This window comes from Heteronotia binoei, chromosome 8 (assembly GCF_032191835.1).
Source record: "Heteronotia binoei isolate CCM8104 ecotype False Entrance Well chromosome 8, APGP_CSIRO_Hbin_v1, whole genome shotgun sequence".
Taxonomy (NCBI): domain Eukaryota; kingdom Metazoa; phylum Chordata; class Lepidosauria; order Squamata; family Gekkonidae; genus Heteronotia; species Heteronotia binoei.
The window spans coordinates 119,740,252-119,757,372 of NC_083230.1; the positions used below are offsets into that span (position 1 = coordinate 119,740,252).

The following is a 17,121-nucleotide window of genomic DNA, read 5'->3' on the forward strand; positions in this document are numbered from 1 at the left end:
TAGAAATAAGACAAATGCCCCCCCCCAAGCACCAAGAATACAGAGTATCACTGCCCCAGACAGTTCCAGTAATATACTGTGGCTAATAATAATCGAATGCCCACGAGTTCTTGTATTGTGAGAAAGGGAGAAAAGTACTTCTTTCTCTACTTTCTCCATCTTAAGGAAGCATAAAGGAAAAGTTGCATGTCATAGCTGGAAAATTAATTTAATTTTTCGATTTATACCCTGCCCTATATAATCTCATGATTACAGAACTGATAAAAAAAAACATGATCCACATCATTGGCAATAAGTCATAGACCACATATAGGCTGGTAATGTTCAGTATAACATAAGAGAAGCCATGTTGGATCAGGCCTCAGGGCCCGGATCTCCAGCAGAAGCTCATTCCACCAGGTAGGGGCCTGGACCGGAAAGGCCCTGACCCTCGTTGAAGCCAGCTGGGCATCACTGGGGGGAAATAAGCAGTGTGACATATCTGTGACCTTGGCTACACTCTACAAAGTTCTGGTAGAATCTGGAATGCAACCAATTCCTTTCCACCAAAGCTCCAGACCAAACTGCAGAAAGTCAGAACAATTCTGCAATTCATTTTGGCCATATACAAAATAAGGTCTAGGAAGGTCACCTTACGTGCTCTGGGTGTCCACCTCAATCAACAGGCAGAAGATATTAGATTTCTATCCTGCCCTCCACTCCGAATTTCAGAGTCTCAGAGTGGCTCACAGTCTCCTTTATCTTCCTCCTCCACAACAGACACCCTGTGAGGTGGGTGGGGCTGGAGAGGGCTCTTACAGCAGCTGCCCTTTCAAGGACAACCTCTGCCAGAGCTGTGGCTGACCCAAGGCCATTCCAGCAGGTGCAAGTGAAGAAGTGGGGAATCAAACCCGGTTCTCCCAGATAAGAGTCTTAACCACTACACTTAACCACTACACCAAGCTGGCTCTCAACCTCCACTGAGTGCTTTCAACCTCCACCGAGCACAATAGCGTGCAAGGCACTCCTGAGATGTCCTGAGCCATTTGAGGAAGCTGCTTTATGTGTTGTGAGCTTTCAATATGTCTACACAGTGGCAACAAAATGTTATTTTGGGGTTACAAGCAAGGCAATCCAAGCAGCATCCTGGTGATTCCCAGAGACCAGTAGAAATCAAAACAATAAAATGTTCAGCCCTTTCTACATCTATAAAGGAGACACCTTATTGTTCCACAGATTAGCAGACAGCATTGTTAGACTTCTAAATAAGTGGTCTCTAATCTACATCTCTAGCAGTCCCGTGGCGCAGAGCAATAAAGCTGCAGTACTGCAGTCCTAAGGTCTGCTCACGACCTGAGTTCGATCCCGGCAGAAGCTGGGTTCAGGTAGCCGGCTCGAGGTTGACTCAGCCTTCCATCCTTCCGAGGTCGGTCAAATGAGTCCCCAGCTTGCTGGGGGGAAAGTGTAGATGACTGCGGAAGGCAATGGCAAACCACCCCGTAAAAAAGTCTGCTGTGAAAATGTCGTGATGCAACGTCCCCCCAGAGTCGGAAACGACTGGTGCTTGCACAGGGGACCTTTACCTTTTTTTAGTCTACATCTACTTGCCTTGGCAAGTGCTGAAAGGCAGAATATAACTTTTGTAAAATAAAATAGATATGCTACCACAAGACCCCTTATTTGCTTTTGTTAAAAAGGTCAAGGTTGTCCCCTGTGCAAGCACCAGCCGTTTCCGACTCTGGGGTGACGTCGCATCACGACATTTTCACGGCAGACTTTTTTATGGGGTGGTTTCTGACTCTGGGGTGACTTTGCTTTCACAGCACGGCAGACTTTTTACGAGGTGATTTGCCATTGCTTTCCCCAGTCACCTACACTCCCCACCCCCCAGCAAGCTGGGGACTCATTTGACCGATGGAAGGATGGAAGGATGAGTCAACCTTGAGCCGGCTACCTGAACCCAGCTTCTGCTGGGATCGAACTCAGGTCATGAGCAGAGCTTAGGACTGCAGTACTGCAGCTTAACAGCTCTGTGCCACGGGGCTCACTGTTTACCTTTGTTGCAACAAACTAAAACGGCTCCCCCCACAGGAATTGCCTTCAGTTTCATTTCAGGATCAGTCTCCCCACACACATAAAAATAGACCAAAATCCAGAATTTTAAGCTCGGAATGATATAACTCACAGGAGTTCACGCAAGAGTTCTTCCGCTTTCTTGATGATTTTTGCAAAGTCAGAAGTTCTGTGGCTCATTTCTGTAAGGAAGAAATAATATGACAAACACTGATCATACCACTGTTTTTTATAAAACTTCAATTTTTTTACTTATTTTCTTCAAACGCCTTTTGAATTACTAGAGCTGTTAGGATGAACTGTTAAAAATGTAAGCAGACTCAATTCATTTGTTAAAGTCAGTCTGTGGCAGAAAGGCAGGACCACGGCTGAATCACCTCTGGGCCTAGAATAGGAGTGGCCAAACTTGCTTAACGTAACAGCCACATAGAATAAACGGCAGATGTTTTAGAGCCACAAGACATGAATGTCAGATGTTTGAGAGATGAATGGATGGAAGGAAAGAAGGAAAATAGATGGGGATGGAGAGGTGGAAAGAAAGCAACTTTAAATGCATTCTCCAAGCCACTGGCTGGCCCGGCTTGGAGAAGTGATTTAAAGAGAGAAATACTTTCACCAAGGCAGCTAATGGGGGCTTCAAGAGCCACACAATATGTGTGAAAGAGCCACATGTGGCTCTTTAGCCTCAGTTTGGCCACCCCCCGGCCTAGAAGAAACTTCTAACAAAACCCACCCCATCCATACAATTGCATGAGACAAAAAGGAACAAAGTTCTATTTTATTTTTGAAAGGAAATAAGCTGAACCTTCTATCGTAATTGGCTTGCCAAGCTCTGGCCAAGTGCATTCTTCTCCTTCTGCCTCACTATCTATTTAGACATTGTAATTTAATTTAATTTGCGATTTATACCCCGCCCTATCCCGCAAAGCGGGCTCAGGGCGGCTTACAATATTAAAACATCACAATAACAATGAATAAACATATCAAATTAAATGCAACTATTTAAAAATCTCATAAATATAAAACATACAGATTAAAATAAGACCATAATTCCAACAATGGTATAGCCTGAGGTTCATAATTCAGCAGCTGGTACAACTTCAGGTCGTTGACACCACCTTTAGGTTGTGACTCAGACCCTTGACCGGGCTCAAGCACATGGATAGTGAAGTGCTGGAGGAAGGTTTCAGAGGTAGATTAAAAGCTTGGTGGAAGAGCTCTGTCTTACAGGCCCTGCGAAACTTAGGTAAGTCCCGCAGGGCCCGGATCTCCAACAGGAGCTCATTCCACCAGGTAGGGGCCCGGATTGAAAAGGCCCTGGCCCTTGTTAAGGTGAACTGGGCGTCCTTAGGAGCAGGGGTCACAAGAAGGACCTGCCTACCTGAAGGACCGTCTCTCCCCATACAAGCCCCAAAGAGCACTGAGGTCAGCAGGGAAGAACAAGCTGACTGTCCCTGGGCCAAGGGAGGCAAAATTACAGACCACACGGGCACGGGCTTTCTCCGTGGCAGCCCCCAGCCTGTGGAATCAACTCCGGGAGGAGGTGCGGGCCCTGCGGAACTTAGATCAGTTCCGCAGGGCCTGCAAGACCATCCTCTTCAGGCAGGCTTTCTCAGAATGCTGACAGAGGAGGACTGAACGGAGGATCCAATAAAGTGATTCTTCAATGATTCTTGCCACTATTTAAATATTTAAATATGTAACAGCGCCCGGAACACCTCTGCTGTCGTTAAACTATAGATTATATATGTTATAGACTATATATGCTGGATTAGTGTTGTTTTAAAAAAAAATTTTATGCTGTTTTATAATTTTAATGTGTTTTATGTGTTTAATGTGTTTTAATTATTGTATTTATATTATGTCCTATTGAATGTTGTTAGCCGCCCTGAGCCTGCCCAGGCGGGGAGGGCGGGATACAAATAAAAATTAATAATAATAATAATAATAATAATAATAATAATAATAATAAAAGAAGATGTTGCATAGATGATCTCAAAGCCGGGGTGGGGGGTGGGGGGAGGCTCGTATGGGGAGAGGCGGTCCCGAAGATATGCAGGCCCCAGGCCATATAGGGCCTTAAAGGTAAGAACCAGCACCTTGAAACGGATCTGGTACTAGGCTTCCCAATCCCCAGGTCCCAGCAGGGGATCCCCCGGTTTTACAGGCTTCCCCCCTCCCCCAGCCAGCTGGCCAGTGGGGGAAGCCCCTCCCCCACAGCCATTATGCACCTCCATGAACGTTTCCCATAGGGAATGATGAGGAATTGATCTGCAGGTATCGGGGGCTCTGGGGGGGCTGTTTTTGAGGTAGAGGTGCCAAACGTTCAGTATAGCATCTAGTGCCTCTCCCCAAAATACCTCCCAATTTTCAAAAGGATTGGACCAGGGGGTCCAATTCTATGAGCCCCAAAATAAGGTGCCTCTATCCTTCATTATTTTCTATGGAAGGAAGGCATTTTAAAAGTTGTGCGGTCCCTTTAAATGTGATGGCCAGAACTCCCTTGGAGTTCAATTATGCTTGCCACACCCTCGCTCATGGCTCCACCCCAATGTCTCCTGGCTCCACCCCCAAAGTCCCCAGATATTTCTTGAATTGGACTTGGCAACCCTATCTGGTACTCAGTGGGGAGCCCATTTATATGCAGCAGCCCTGTGGCGCGGTAAAGCAGCAGTACTGCAGTACTGCGATCTGAACTCTCTGCTCACGACCTGAGTTCGATTCCACCAGAAGCTGGATTCAGGTAGCAGGCCCAAGGTTGACTCAGCCTTCCACCCAAAGTCGGTCAAATGAGTCCCCAGCTTGCTGGGGGGAAAGCGTAGATGACTGGGGAAATCAATGGCAAACCACCCCATAAAATGTCTGCCGTGAAAACATTGCGAAAGCAACGTCACCCCAGAGTCGGAAACGACTGGTGCTTGCACAGGGGACCTTTCCTTTCCCCAAAGAGGACTCAAATCACCTTACAACATCTAGCCTCCTCCAATCAATTATTTGATGCTGTAGTTTTTAATTACCGTATTATGTTTTTTATATTTTATGTTAAATTAATAGTTAATGTTTACGGTTGTTGAACCCTGCTCTGAGCCTGCTGTGAAGAGAGAGCAGGATTTTAAAAAAAATCAATTAATGAGATAAATAAATTACCCGCACAACAACCCTACAGGGCTAGGTTTTGCTGAAAGAAAACAACTGGCTCAAGGTTGCCTAGCCTCCTTCGATAGCAAAGATTTGAGCCTGGGTGTTCCAGATCCCAGGCTGATATTTTAACTACGACACTGCTCTGGTTCGCGTAGGGTTGCCAATCTCCAGGTGGGGCGGGGGAAAGGTACAAAAACCTCCGCAAAAACCAGCTTCAACAGTAAAGAAATTTCAGTGTGATTTACAAAATACTTATAACACAACAAAACATATCAAAAGTGAAGTAAATCACAATTTAAAGTGACAGAACACTGACCACATCCGTATCCATAATACTATGGGGAGGGACGGTGGCTCAGTGGTAGAGCATCTGCTTGGGAAGCAGAAGGTCCCAGGTTCAATCCCTGGATCTCCAAAAAAGGGTCCAGGCAAATAGGTATGAAAAACCTCAGCTTGAGACCCTGGAGAGCAGGGGAGGGACGGTGGCTCAGTGGTAGAGCATCTGCTTGGGAAGCAGAAGGTCCCAGGTTCAATCCCCGGCATCTCGCACTAAAAAGGGTCCAGGCAAATAGGTGTGAAAAACCTCAGCTTGAGACCCTGGAGAGCCGCTGCCAGTCTGAGTAGACAATACTGACTTTGATGGACCGAGGGATTCAGTATAAGGCAGCTTCATATGTTAAGTCTTATCCATACTACTTAAGTCCATGAGCCTTTTATGCACTCTGTGTGTGATATCCTCAAGGCCACAGCAAGGATAATGAAACCCTGCTCAGGGATCCCTTCTGCAATATTCTGCAACATAGATCATACGGCAGCTAAAAAGACTCAACTTGCATTGCATGTGCAAGACATCCCTAAATACAGTTAACTCAGAAGCAACTTCCAACTAAGTTTGCCGTACAATAACTTTTAAGTTCATTCTCCCAACCCCTCCACAGTAGACCCATAAGAAACAGTGTTATTTGAAAGTTAAATTGGGGAGGGATGGTGGCTCAGCGGTAGAGCATCTGCTTGGTAAGCAGAAGGTCCCAGGTTCAATCCCCGGCATCTCCAACTAAGAAGGGTCCAGGCAAGTAGGCACGGAAAACCTCAGCTTGAGACCCTGGAGAGCCGCTGCCAGTCTGAGTAGACAATGCTGACTTTGATGGACCGGGGGTCTGATTCAGTATAAGGCAGCTACATATGTTCATAAGCATGAAATTTCTTGAACGGAAGATCCGGGCTGTGATGAAAAAAGGTCAATATTCAAATGGGGTGCAACGCTCCAATCTTTTTGGTGAACAGATGAGTAGAATGATGTAATGCAGCAAGGCATCAGAACGCAACAGAGTTGCGCTATTCTCTCTGTTTCACATAGTGCTTCAACGAGCTTCAAGAGTACATTACTAAAATTCTTTCCTAGGACACCAACGCTTCAATATTCCATTACATCTCTAAGAATACTGAAGCGTTGCTCTCCTAGGAAAGAAACAGCAGAAGTAGCTAGATGCATCATTTGTTTTAGAAGAGAAGTGAGAGGGGAACAGCAAAAAACAATACCATATAGGAGTTAGAATTTTCCATTTGAATCAGAACAACCCAGATTCAAACCCCACTGAGAGGATGACTTTGGACCAGTAACAATCTTTGTTCAGTTCACCTGACAGCTGTTCAAAAAATAAAATGAGAGGACCCCATCTATGCTACCTTTGGAAGAAGGAATAAAAATGTGGGGAGGGACAGTGGCTCAGGGGAAGAAGAAGAAGATATTGGATTTATATCCCGCCCTCCACTCCGAAGAGTCTCAGAGCGGCTCACAATCTCCTTTACCTTCCCGCCCCCACAACAGACACCCTGTGAGGTAGATGAAGATATTGGATTTATATCCCGCCCTCCACTCCGAAGAGTCTCAGAGCCGCTCACAATCCCCTTTACCTTCCTCCCCCACAACAGACACCCTGTGAGGTAGATGAAGATATTGGATTTATATCCCACCCTCCATTCCAAAGAGTCTCAGAGCGGCTCACAATCTCCTTTACCTTCCTCCCCCACAACAGACACCCTGTGAGGTAGATGAAGATATTGGATTTATATCCCACCCTCCACTCCGAAGAGTCTCAGAGCGGCTCACAATCTCCTTTACCTTCCCCCCCCCCACAACAGACACCCTGTGAGGTAGATGAAGATATTGGATTTATATCCTGCCCTCCACTCCGAAGAGTCTCAGAGTGGCTCACAATCTCCTTTACCTTTCTCCCCCACAACAGACACCATGTGAGGTGGGTGGGGCTGGAGAGGGCTCTCACAGCAGCTGCCCTTTCAAGGATAACCTCTGCCAGGGCTATGGCTGACCCAAGGCCATTCCAGCAGGTGCAAGTGGAGGAGTGGGGAATCAAACCCGGTTCTCCCAGATAAGAGTCCGCACACATAACCACTACACCAAACTGGAGGGGAGGGACAGTGGCTCATGGGGAGGGACAGTGGCTCAGTGGTAGAGCATCTGCTTGGGAAGCAGAAGGTCCCAGGTTCAATCCCTGGCATCTCCAAAAAAGGGTCCAGGCAAATAGGTGTGAAAAACCTCAGCTTGAGACCCTGGAGAGCCGCTGCCAGTCTGAGTAGAAAACACTGACTTTGATGGACCCAGGGTCTGATTCAGTATAAGGCAGCTTCATATGTCCATATATGATTCACAGTGATAGTGTTCCGAATGGCACCTTCTAGATAACGCTGGAAACACACAGTGCTTTTATTGGAATATGTAGCTATTCTAATATGCAGCTCATCATTTAAACTATAATGAAAGATCAAAAAGACTTTTAAAAACAATAATAAAACCAATGAAGTAAACTTACCAAGAACACTAATGCCAAGGCCTTTATAATCCACCAGTTCTTTTTGGGCTTCTAACAATACCTGCAATAGAACAATCATTCAATACAAGTGTACAATTGTCAGCGGCATATCACACGCAGTGTAAATCAGAAGTCTTCAACCTTTTTGGCACCAGGGATTGGTTTTGTGGAAAACAATTTTTCCACGGACTGGGGCGGGAGGGGGATGGTTTTGGGTTGATACAACCGTGCCCTTTATTTCTGTTAGTTTGGTGTAGTGGTTAAGTGTGTGGACTTTTATCTGGGAGAACGGAGTTTGATTCCCCACTCCTCCACTTGCACCTGCTGGAATGGTCTAGGGTCAGCCAGAGCTCTGGCAGAGCTTTCCTTGAAAGGGCAGCTGCTGGGAGAGCCCTCTCAGCCCCACCCACCTCACCGGGTATCTGTTGTGGGGGAGGAAGTTAAAGGAGATTGTGAGCCGCTCTGAGACTCTGAGATTCGGGGTGGAGGACAGGATATAAATCCCATATCTTCTTCTTCAAATGATCACCTCGCCGTGTACCAGCGTACTCACTGAGATCCTCTGAATACCTTCTTTTACCCATGCAGATTCAAACCTCATTGGCAGGATGTGGGACATTTTTTATCCTACTGAGTACTTCCGAATTATGCCCATATTTAGCAATTATGACCCAGTCCCAGAGTTTCAAACATTCCTTACACCATCCCACTCTGAGATCAAGGTGCTCACAACCCCCCCCCCCCCATGTTGTATCAGTCTGTTCCTTTTTCTCTGTTGATGTGCAATTAATCTGCAGGAAATAGAAATATTTCTGTATGTCATCTGGGCCCATTTACAGGGGTGTCGAACTCATTTATTATGAGGGCTGGATCTGACATAAATGAGACCTTGTTGGGCCGGACTGGGCTGTGTTGGCCTAGGCCATGTGTATACCTATTTAAGATTAGGTAGCAGAGATATAAATTTTATGAAAAACACAGGCAGACACAAATATATATTTTTAAAAACCTTAAAACATGCTTAAAATGTTGGCACTCGTTGGTCTTAAAGATGCCTTCTTTGCATTTCTCCCATGGCATCCAGGGAACTGGACAAACGAAGCTCTGGCTCTTTCCTTCCTTCCCCAGGGGACCAGGAGAGGGAGGAGCCTCAGCCAATAGAAGGAAGAGAGGCTTGGCTCAGTAGCTCTCTGTGCAATTGAGAGAGCCTGGCAAAACAAGCTATTCCTCCTCCCTTCCTCCCCATGGGAGGAGCCTCAGACAATGGAGAAAATAGAGGTTTTGCTCTGTAGCTCCTGTGCAATTGAGCAAGCCTTGAAAAGCAAGCTGTGATGCAGACGGAAGCAAGAGAGAGGGAGAAGGAAGCAGATGACAGCCAGCTGCTCAGGGGCCTGACAGGAGCCCTCCGGGGGTCTAATTTGGTCCCCGAACTGTATGTCTGACACCCCTGTTTTAGAGGATACAACTATTTAGGCTGCCTTATTTCCAGACAGCCAGCAGAAGACGATCCCCTCCCCCCCAAAGATCAGATCTAATGCTTCTGCAGGCATCTTTGTTTCTATATGAAGTAAACAACTTAGAAATGGACTAAACAATATGAATTAATGGGGTAAGAAGAAGTATGAAATAAACAACTTACAAAATTATTTGGATGTAAGCCTTAATATACACAGAAGCTCCTTCTTTAATAAACCAGCACAGTGTAATGGTTAAGAGCGGCAGACTCTAATGTGAAAAAAACTGGGTTTGATTCCCCACATCTCCTCATGAAGCCTGTTAAATGCTCTTGGGCCAATCAGAGTTCTCTCAGAATTCTCTCAGCCCTACTTACCTCAAAGGTGCCTCACAAGGGGATTTTAAGCAACTTTGAGGCTCCTTAAGGTGGAGAAAAGGAAAGGAAAAGGAAAGGTCCCCTGTGCAAGCACCAGTCGTTTCTGACTCTGGGGTGACATTTTCACAACGTTTTCATGGCAGACTTTTTATGGGGTGGTTTGCCATTGCCTTCCCCAGTCTTCTACACCCCCCCACAGCAAGCTGGGGACTCATTTTACCAACCTCGGAAGGATGGAAGGCTGAGTCAACCTGGAGTTGGCTACCTGAAAACTCAGCTTCCGCTGGGGTTCAAACTCAGGTTGTGAGCAGAGAGTTCAGACTGTACTGCAGCTTTAGGAGAGCCAGTTTGGTGTAATGGTTAAGTGTGCGGACTCTTATCTGGGAGAACCGGGTTTGATTCCCCACTCCTCCACCTGCACCTGCTGGAATGGCCTTGGTCAGCCATAGCTCTGGCAGAGGTTGTCCTTGAAAGGGCAGCTGCTGTGAGAGCCCTCTCCAGCCCCACCCACCTCACAGGGTGTCTGTTGTGGGGGAGGAAGGGAAAGGAGATTGTGAGCCGCTCTGAGACTCTTCGGAGTGGAGGGCGGGATATAAATCCAATATCTTCTTCTTCTTCTTCTTTACCACTCTGCACCATGGGGCTGTTAAAGGTAAAGGTCGTCCCCTGTGCAAGCACCAGTTGTTTCTGACTTTGGAGTGATGTTGCTTTCACAATGTTTTCATGGCAGACTTTTTATGGGGTGGTTTGCCATTGCCTTCCCCAGTCAACTACACTTTCCCCCCCCTGTAAAACGGATAACAGCCGTTCTCAATGAACAAAGCAGGAGTCAAGTAACACCTTTAAGACCAACCAAGTTTTCTTCAGAATGGAAGCTTTCGTGTGCTCTAAGCACACTTCATCAGACAATAGTAAGGAATGGCAAGCAGTCCTAAATTTAGAGAAAGTGGGCTGAAGTGTGCTTAGAGCACACGAAAGCTTCCATTCTGAATAAAACTTGGTTGGTCTTAAAGGTGCCACTTGACTCCAGCTTCGTTCTGTTGCTTCAGACCATCTGGAGCTGTTCTAAATGAAATGTTATCAGATTTTGAATCTACTGACAGCAATGGGAGAAGGACCATGGCCTTTTCAATGTATTCAGTAGATAAAAGACAGGGAAAGGGGTCATGATGCAACACAGAATTTGCCAGCTGTTGTGGAATATCCTTGAAAGAAAATTCTCCCCCCCCCCCTCTTACCATTCTGCTTGGGACAGCGTTACTAAGCGTCTCTTCCTGGGAACTGCTCTAGATTTGTAATTTTTCAGGGGGGAGGGGGGGGGGAACGAAACTAAAAAGAATACTCCATGCAGAAAATGCTTTAAGCCAAGCTAAAAAGAGGCAAGCTAGTCGTAACATGCTAGCGAATTCCGTTTACTCAGCAAAACGCCCGCAGAAGGCAACCAAGAGACCGTCTATAAAGTATAATCAACATTGCTGAGGCTTTTCAAGGACCGATCCTCGCTGGACTTTGTTCCATTTTAACCGGTAGGACGAAATCCTTCCTTGCTCACAACGTTGCTAACTTTTCTTCACGGTCAGTCCATAACACCGGAACCTCACGTTCCTTTCTACGCTTCAGAAAAACACCAAGCTCGCCAGGAACCCTTAGCTTAGAGCACTACGGAGTTGCCCTTCCTCCCAGTGGAGTTTTGAGCAACAGGTACCCCCTCCACCCTCAGTCTCTCTCTCATTTCCGAAATGCTGATCTCGAACACTGTCATATATAAATCTACTAGAGTTGCCGGTCTCCAGGTGGGGGCGGGGGATCCCACGGTTTGGAGGCCCTCCCCCCCCCCGCTTCAGGATCATCAGAAACGGGGCGGGGGGGGGGAGAGAATGTCTGCTGGGCACTCCATTATTCCCTATGGGAACTGATTCCCATAGGACAGGGGTGGCCAACGGTAGTTCTCCAGATGTTTTTTGCTTACAACTCCCATCAGCCCCAGCCATCAGTCATGCTGGCTGGGGGTGATGGGAGTTGTAGGCAACAAACATCTGGAGAGCTACCGTTGGCCACCCCTGCCATAGGGTAGAATGGAGAATTGATCCGTGGTTATGTGGGGTGGGGGGGCGCTGTTTTTTTTAGGTAGAAGCGCCAAATTTTCAACATACCATCCAGTGCCTCTCCCCTAAATACTCTCTGAGTTTCAAAAGGATTGGACCAGGGGGCCCAATTCTATGAGCCCCCAAAGAAGTTGCCCCATCCTTCATTATTTCCAGTGGAGGGAAGGCATTTAAAAAGGTTTGCGGTCCCTTTCAATGTGATGCCCAGAACTCCCTTGGGAGTTCAATTGTGCTTGTCAGACGCTTGCTCCTGGCTCCACCCCCCAAAGTCCCCAGATGTTTCTTGAATTGGACTTGGCAACCCTAAAATCTACGCTCCGAAGCAGCCCGCCTGCTCATGCAACCTTAGATGCGCTGAGTTAGAAGCAAGTTCCACCGAATTCAGCGGAACTCTGGTATAGGATGGGGCTCCACACTTCCCTGCACACATAGGATGGAGCTGCACACGTCCTCTTTGCGAGAGACCCCCGCTCAGCCTTTCCGCTGCCCCTTTTCTTACCGAACGCGGCAGCTTAGCCGGCCCTGCGCCGAAGTTCGCCACGTGCTTTTGGGCAGCCATGGTCCCCGCGGACTCTCCAGCAACAGCAAAAGTTCCGCGCGCAGCGCAGCTGGGCTCGAGATCCCCGACTCCAAGGGCGCGCGCAGAACCAGGACACTGCTCAGCTCTCCTCTTCTCCTATTGGTTCCTTGCACAGGGGTAGGGTAAAATTCCCAGGCTCGGATTGGTCCAAGGCTGGCAGTCGGTGTAATCATTGGCCCGGCGGCCACGAGCGCGCTGCGTGATCATCCCATCCTTTTCGGTGCAAGGCAGAAGGGAGGTTGCAACATCCCAAGCTCGGGATGGAGCGGCCGGGAGACTCGCCAGCAGCCCTCCGCCCCTCCCCTTTGGCAGCAGCCAGCGGGAGAAGCAGCGGCTGGTTCTTGCTTCCCTGTGCAGGCAGCGATCATCGATCTGGGGGGTTTTTGCTCTTTCACGAAATAGTGCAGTAGTATAATGTCTAGTACTGCAGTCGGAGCCCTCTGCTCACGACCTGAGTTCGATCCCTGCGGAAGCTGGGTTTAAGTAGCCGGCTTCAGGTTGACTCAGCCTTCCATCCTTCCGAGGTCGGTCAAATGAGTCCCCAGCTTGCTGGGGGGAAAGTGTAGATGACTGGGGAAGGCAATGGTAAACCACCCCATAAAAAAAGTCTGCCGTGAAAGCGACGTTACTCCAGAGTTGGAAACGACTGTTGCTTACACAGGGGACTACCTTTACCTTTAATATGTAGATGACATATTATTAGGGCTTTTTTTGCACAGGAATGCAGTTCCAGCTGGCTTGGCATCAGGGGGTGTGGCCTAATATGCAAATGAGTTCATGCTGGGCTTTTTCTACAAAAAGCCGTGTGAAACAATGGTGATGGCAGGGGTGTGGCCCAATATGCAAATAAGTTCCTGCTGGGCTTCTTCTATTAAAAAAAGCCCTGCATATTATTCAGGTGGGGAAACTAAGGTGGACTGTAAAATGCTACAGAAAGATATTTATAAACTGAATGAGAGGAAAACTTTGGCCATGGGGTCGCAAAGAGTCGGACTCAACTGTGCGACTGAACAACAACAAAAAGCAGAGATATAAATTTTATAAAGAAAAACAAATGCATATTTAAAAAAAAAACATGCTTAAAACATCAGCACTCATTGGTCTTAAAGGTGCTTTCTTTGTATTTCTCCCATGGGATCCAGGGAACTGGGCAAAGGAAGCTCTGGCTCTTTCCTTACTTCCCCAAGAGTGGCGCCTCAGCCAATGAAGAAAATAGAGGTTTTGTTCTGTAGCTCCTGTGTGATTGAGCAAGCCTTGCAAAGCAAGCTGTTATGCAGAAGGAAGCAAGATATAGTTTGGCCACCCCTGGAATAGATGAAAATTAACGACCTATCCCAAGCTTCTTCAAAGTAGGGGTACAGATTAACTCCAGAATGGCTGTGTGTGCCATTCTGCTGATGTAGCCCATTCAAAGGCAGACGACTACATCGGTAGAACTGCGCTAAACCCAGGCTCGTAGCAAGCTGAAGGGATTTGAGGTTTTCTATTCTCAGAGGATGGGTATTTGCCCTGAACGGAAAAAGGTAAAAGTCGGATCATCATGGATCTTCAGGAATTCATATGATTTTTACATTGAAATGAAATAAAACCACAATTATTCTGTAGATCCTGACTTAGACTATAGGCACGACCACAAAAATCATGCCTCCACGTACCCCAGAAATCATGGATCCACATCTTCGTGGCAACACCATGGAGCCAAAATATGGTTTTGAACCACGGATCATCATGGATCCTCATTATTTTTGCTTTGGATCCCCCCAGGCTCACCACCCAATCACATATCCTGCCCATGGGCAGAGTTTGCACAATGGAAATCGTTGATCCACAGCTTCGTGGCAGCACCATGGACCAAAAACTTGGTTTTGAACCACAGATCCTCATGGGTCCCCATGATTTTTGCTTTGGGCCATCCTAAGCTCACCATCTAAACACGTATTGTTTCCATGGGCACAGCTTGCACCACAGAAATCACGGATCCATGGCTTCATGGCAGCAACATGGAGCCAAAATGTGGTTTTGAACCATGGATCCTCATGGATTCTCAAGTTTTTGGCTTCGGGTCACCCCAAGCTCACCATCTAATCACATATCATGTCCAATTTTAATGGATGTGTAACCTGCAGCGATCACTGCATGTTTCAAAGATTACAAAACCAACAAACAAACGTCATGTATTGAAGGACAAACGCTTTAATCGGTCATGCAGCAACCTGACAGCAACTTTTTGAAATGACTGCAAAAGACCTTTTGTGAGGAAGAAGAAACCTGTGCTTCGAATAGGGTTCGGTAGCGTTACAAGGCAATTGAGAAGTTGCCCAAGTAACCAACCGAAGCAGAAACTCTTCCAAAATATTACAAAATAGCATCCGAAGTCAGCAGAAGCTGTGGAATAGCAAACACAGCAGGACACATTGCGCAAAAGGTGGTGGTCAGCATATTGATTTAAAGCTTTTGCCCTGGCAAACATGACATTCGCACAAGTAAAACATTAACCACCACGCAAGGTACGTCTTATTACAATGGAACTATAATGAACGGTTTTATGCCTTTGCATACCAACTTTAAAAAAAGGTAGAGGTAGTCCCGTGTAAGCACCAGTCGTTTTCGACTCTGGGGTGACATTGCTTTCACAACGTTTTCATGGCAGACTTTTTACAGGGTGGTTTGCCCTTGCCTTCCCCAGTCATCTACACTTTTCCCCCAGCAAGCTGGATACTCATTTTACCGACCTTGGAAGGCTGAGTCAACCTGGAGCCAGCTACCCAAACCCAGCTTCCGCCAGGATCGAACTCAGGTCATGAGCAGAGCTTAGGACTGCAGTACTGCAGCTTTACCACTCTGCGCCACGGGGCTCCTTACATGCCAACTTAAAGACCTCTCAAAGTACAAAAATGTTTCTAAAATTACGTTCAAGTCTTAAAAGTGCAAGGGGGAACTTTTATTATAGCACACAAAGTAGTGAATTATCTTTAGAGGCTTCATTTCAGTAACATCAAAAACTTTGTGTTGTTTTAATTTTAGTGAAAGTAGTGATCTTTAACCCCCTGGTTCTCAAAAGTGAAACTTTTGGACCCAATGAGTCTTGATGGCTTTTTGCTGCTAGGAATCTGTTTTACTTTCTGCTAAAGAAATACTCAAGGCAGCTTACAGAATTTAAGCTATTAAACAAATCCAGCAATAAATATACTAAAATCAAAGGACTAGTTACTTTCAATTTAGTTGTACGTTAAAAGCACAGGTCAATAGGACAGGCTTCACATGATGCTTAAAAAAGAATAAAGTAAGCACTGTTTTTCAAAGGAGTTTAATAACTGGAGTGCTACTACAGAAAAGGTCTTCTTCTTTAGGGGAGGAACAGTGGCTCAGTGGTAGAGCATTTACTTGGTAAGCAGAAGGTCCCAGGTTCAATCCCCAGCATCTCCAACTAAAATGGGTCCAGGTAGGTAGGCGTGACAAATCTCAGCTTGAGACCCTGGAGAGCCACTGCCAGTCAGGGGAGGGATGGTGGCTCAGCGGTAGAGCAGGTCCCAGGTTAAATCCCCAGCATCTCCAACTAAAAAGGGTCCAGGCAAGTAGGCGTGACAAACCTCAGCTTGAGACCCTGGAGAGCCGCTGCCAGTCCAAGTAGACAAGACTGACCTTGATGGACTGAGAGTCTGGTTCAGTATAAGGCAGCTTCATATGTTCAAATGATGGTTCAGGGATGGTGGCTCAGTGGCAGAGCATCTGCTTGGTAATCAGAAGGTCCCAGAAAGTCAATCCCCGGCATCACCAACTAAAAAGGGTCCAGGCAAATAGGTGTGAAAAACCTCAGCTGGAGAGCCGCTGCCAGTCTGAGTAGACAATACTGACTTTGATGGACCGAGGGTCTGATTCAATAGAAGACTGCTTCATATGTTCTAATCGCTACCCATTTAACTTGTAAGTGCAGAAGGCATTTGGCACAGGACTTTTGAAGCAGGTTTTAAGCGATGGGCATATGGAAGAGGTCTTTAAGAGACCTTGGTGCAAGATCATTTCAGCTTTACAAAGCAAAGACAGCCCCTCGAATCGTGCTCGGAAAGAAACTGACAAGCTGTGTATATTCAGTATAAATGCCTTCTACTGAATCAGACCCTGGGTCCATTGAAGTCAGTATTGTCTTCTCAGACTGGCAGCGGCTCTCCAGGGTCTCAAGCTGAGGTTTTTCACACCTCTTTGCCTGGACCCTTTTTTGGAGATGCCGGGGATTGAACCTGGGACCTTCTGCTTCCCAAGCAGACGCTCTCCCACTGAGCCACCGTCCCTCCCCCAAGCTTTTGACACCGGGGCAATATATTTATGACAGCCAGTCCAAGTCACGTTCTGGCCCAGCGGAAGTTCCCACTCATCTTCAAAGGCAGCCTCATGTACAACCTATTGATGTAATGGAGCCTGGATGTCTCTGCAGTAGCAACAAAATATTCACGACATACAACATGCTCAGCTGGTGCTATAGACTCAGAGAATATATAGAAAGGCAGGCCCTGTTCAAACAGACCAACAAAATTACCACTTTATTTAAAAAAAAAGGGGGGGGATGAAGAGGCCAATCCTGGA

General features: G+C 46.8%; 1 protein-coding gene across 1 annotated transcript in view; it reads right to left on the bottom strand.

Moving 5' to 3' along the window:
- LOC132576638 (phosphoserine aminotransferase-like) overlaps positions 1-12,623 on the bottom strand; it is a 31,140-nt gene extending 18,517 nt beyond the window's left edge. The window contains exons 1-3 of the mRNA XM_060246004.1: positions 12,460-12,623; positions 8,025-8,085; positions 2,165-2,234 (exon numbers count right to left, since the gene is read on the bottom strand). Of these exons, the coding sequence (XP_060101987.1) occupies positions 2,165-2,234; positions 8,025-8,085; positions 12,460-12,519 (191 nt within the window). The 5' untranslated portion in view covers positions 12,520-12,623. The remainder of the gene's footprint in view (positions 1-2,164; positions 2,235-8,024; positions 8,086-12,459) is intronic.
- Positions 12,624-17,121: the final 4,498 nt, after the last annotated feature.